Source organism: Octopus bimaculoides, chromosome 3 (assembly GCF_001194135.2).
Source record: "Octopus bimaculoides isolate UCB-OBI-ISO-001 chromosome 3, ASM119413v2, whole genome shotgun sequence".
NCBI lineage: Eukaryota > Metazoa > Mollusca > Cephalopoda > Octopoda > Octopodidae > Octopus > Octopus bimaculoides.
In genome coordinates, this window is record NC_068983.1 from 157,356,653 (window position 1) to 157,359,365 (window position 2,713).

The 2,713-nt window shown below is 32.5% G+C and overlaps 1 protein-coding gene across 1 annotated transcript in view; it reads left to right on the plus strand.

Moving 5' to 3' along the window:
- Positions 1-2,713, plus strand: part of LOC106883942 (cytoplasmic dynein 1 heavy chain 1) — a 106,810-nt gene that overhangs the window by 10,588 nt on the left and 93,509 nt on the right. The window contains exons 3-5 of the mRNA XM_014935093.2: positions 328-501; positions 1,784-2,039; positions 2,261-2,447. Coding sequence (XP_014790579.2) covers positions 328-501; positions 1,784-2,039; positions 2,261-2,447 — 617 coding nt within the window. The remainder of the gene's footprint in view (positions 1-327; positions 502-1,783; positions 2,040-2,260; positions 2,448-2,713) is intronic.

Consider the following 2,713-nt stretch of genomic DNA (forward strand, 5'->3'; position numbering starts at 1 on the left):
GTACGTGGAGAACTTTAAGACAAAAATTATGCAATAGAATTGATTAAGGACCCTTTCTTTAATTATGTTCCAAATATCACATTAATATGTTGATAAAAAAAAAAGTTACAGGTGTTTAATGAGACTAGTCTAAATTCATGATTATTTTAGAATTTAATTGAAACTCATGAGGGGTGTATTTTGGTCAGAAATATAGTAACGAAAGGGTTAAGCAATAAATTTGAAGAATTCTAACATAAAAGATAAATGCTTATCGATTGATTTAGACATATTTTAGAACATAAGTAAACAGGAATGTTCTATATTTTTCTAATTTTTCCATTGCAGCATTATTTTCATTAAGAGAGGTCAAATTGTTGAGCAGGACAAAAGTTTTCCTTCCCAGCTCCGTATCATGAACTTCAGTGAAGGATCTCCTTATGAAACTCTTCATTCATACATCAGTCATGCTGTTGGACCATTTTTCAAGTCTTACATCAAAGAAACTGGAAAGGCTGAAAGGTATAACTGTTAAACATTTGCATGGTTAAGCTCTAGTTTTTCATATTAAAATACAAAATCTATTTTTATCTCTGAGATACATATCCTCTATTTCTTATCATTTTGCTAACCAGGTTAATCTTATTTCCTGAAGGTGCATAGCTTAGTGGTTATAAGGTTGAGAGTTTGATTCTTGGTTGTGTGTTGTGTCCTTGAGCAAGACATTTTATTTCACATTGCTCCAGTGCACTCCGCTGGCAAAAATGAACCTGTAGTTCAATGGGTCAGCCTTGTCACATTTGGTGTGTCACATTCACTGTCCTTGAGAATTGAAAACTACATTAAGAGTCAGTTGAGTGCTCCACTTGCACATTAATTTCAAGAGCAAACTGTTCTGTTTATTGAATCAGCTGGAACATTTGTCTTCTTAAATGGCATATCCAGCCATCATTAACCTCATTCAGCATCTGGAACAAATTTCATGTTGAATGAACACCAACCGCATCAGTCTGGGAGGGCTTATGAAAGCCTCAATCACTGCTTCTACAACTAATAAAATAATCAGCAATATGAAGATTATTTTAAAGATAGGCACTTTTGTTTTGTGAATGCATTTTAACTGGTCCTGTGTCATATATTACAATCATTCAGCTTCTAAAATTTTCATTTTAAATCCTGAATATTCTCTCTTTTCACTGTTTTGCTAAGTTTATGATATGAGATTTACACAGTCTCTACACTTATACAAATGTACACTTTTCTAATTTCTGATAATTTTATGGAATGATAGTGTTTAATTGTTAAGTAAGTTATATAATGGGATTTATGTATATGACTTTTAAGATCCATTTGCTTGCATGGAAATTACAGGTTAAAATTATTCATAGACTGAGTGTCTATGCTATTTTATTATGTATGCAAAAATATTAAAGCATGCATAAAAAATGCTTTTTGTAATATTTTAATATGTATTCAAAGAATATTTTGCATGATACGAAAGAATGTAGCAATGAATAATACTTTAACAAAAATAACACTAAAGAACTTATTTTAAGACAAAGTATCTATTATGAATATTGAACATCAAATTTGCTTCTCATCTCAAACTATTACTAGGTTGTTACTAATCATACTATCATATTCTTAAGCCCCTAATTAAAAATTTTTTGCACAGTTTAATTGATTATTACTTTCTAAATTTCCAAAATAAAATATCAGTTGATAATTTTTGTTTTATTTTATTCAATATGCTGTAATTGTCTACAAAATTAAACCTAAAAATATTTTTCAAACTTCAATAAAGGGATGGTGACAAAATGGCTCCAACTGTGGAAAAAAAAATTGCTGAACTTGAAATGGGCTTGTTACATTTGCAACAAAACATCGATATTCCAGAAGTTAGTCTTCCTGTCCACCAAGCTGTTCAAAGTGTCATAAAAAAATGTTCAGAAGAAAACCGAAAGCCTAAAGTAGAAGATTTTGGGAATAAAGTTGAAGATCCTCAATTTCTCAATGCCTTGCAAAGTGGTGTTAACCGATGGATTAGGGAAATACAAAAGGTAATTTTATTTCAGGATCTTTTTTTCCTTCTCAGCATTATTCTGCGATTGAGAATTTAAACATCACTTCTTTAACTTTCTATAAAAAAGACATCTCAGCGCTTCTAAAAGCAAGCTTCGCTTGTTTGTTTATGTTTGTCGTAATTTGAATTTTGTAAATTTATTTTTGAAATATTTCTATTGCATGTTTGATCTATTTTTTTGATACCTTTGGAATATAGGTGACAAAACTGGATCGAGATCCTGCTTCTGGAACTGCATTACAGGAAATTAGCTTTTGGTTGAATCTTGAAAGAGCATTGCTTCGTATTCAAGAAAAGAGAGAAAGTGTTGAAGTGGTCCTGACTTTGGAAATCTTAAAACATGGCAAGAGATTTCATGCAACAGTCAGTTTTGATACTGATACAGGTAATTTATTTACATCATCATCATCATCATCATTGTTTAACGTCCGCTTTCCATGCTAGCATGTGTTGGACGGCTTGAATGAGGACTGGTGAAACCGGATGGCAACACCAGGCTCCAATCTAAATTTGGCAGAGTTTCTACAGCTGGATGCCCTTCCTAACGCCAACCACTCAGAGTGTAGTGGGTGCTTTTACGTGTCACCTGCACGAAGGCCAGTCAGGCGATACTGGCAATGGCCACGCTCGAAATGGTGTCTTTTATGTGCC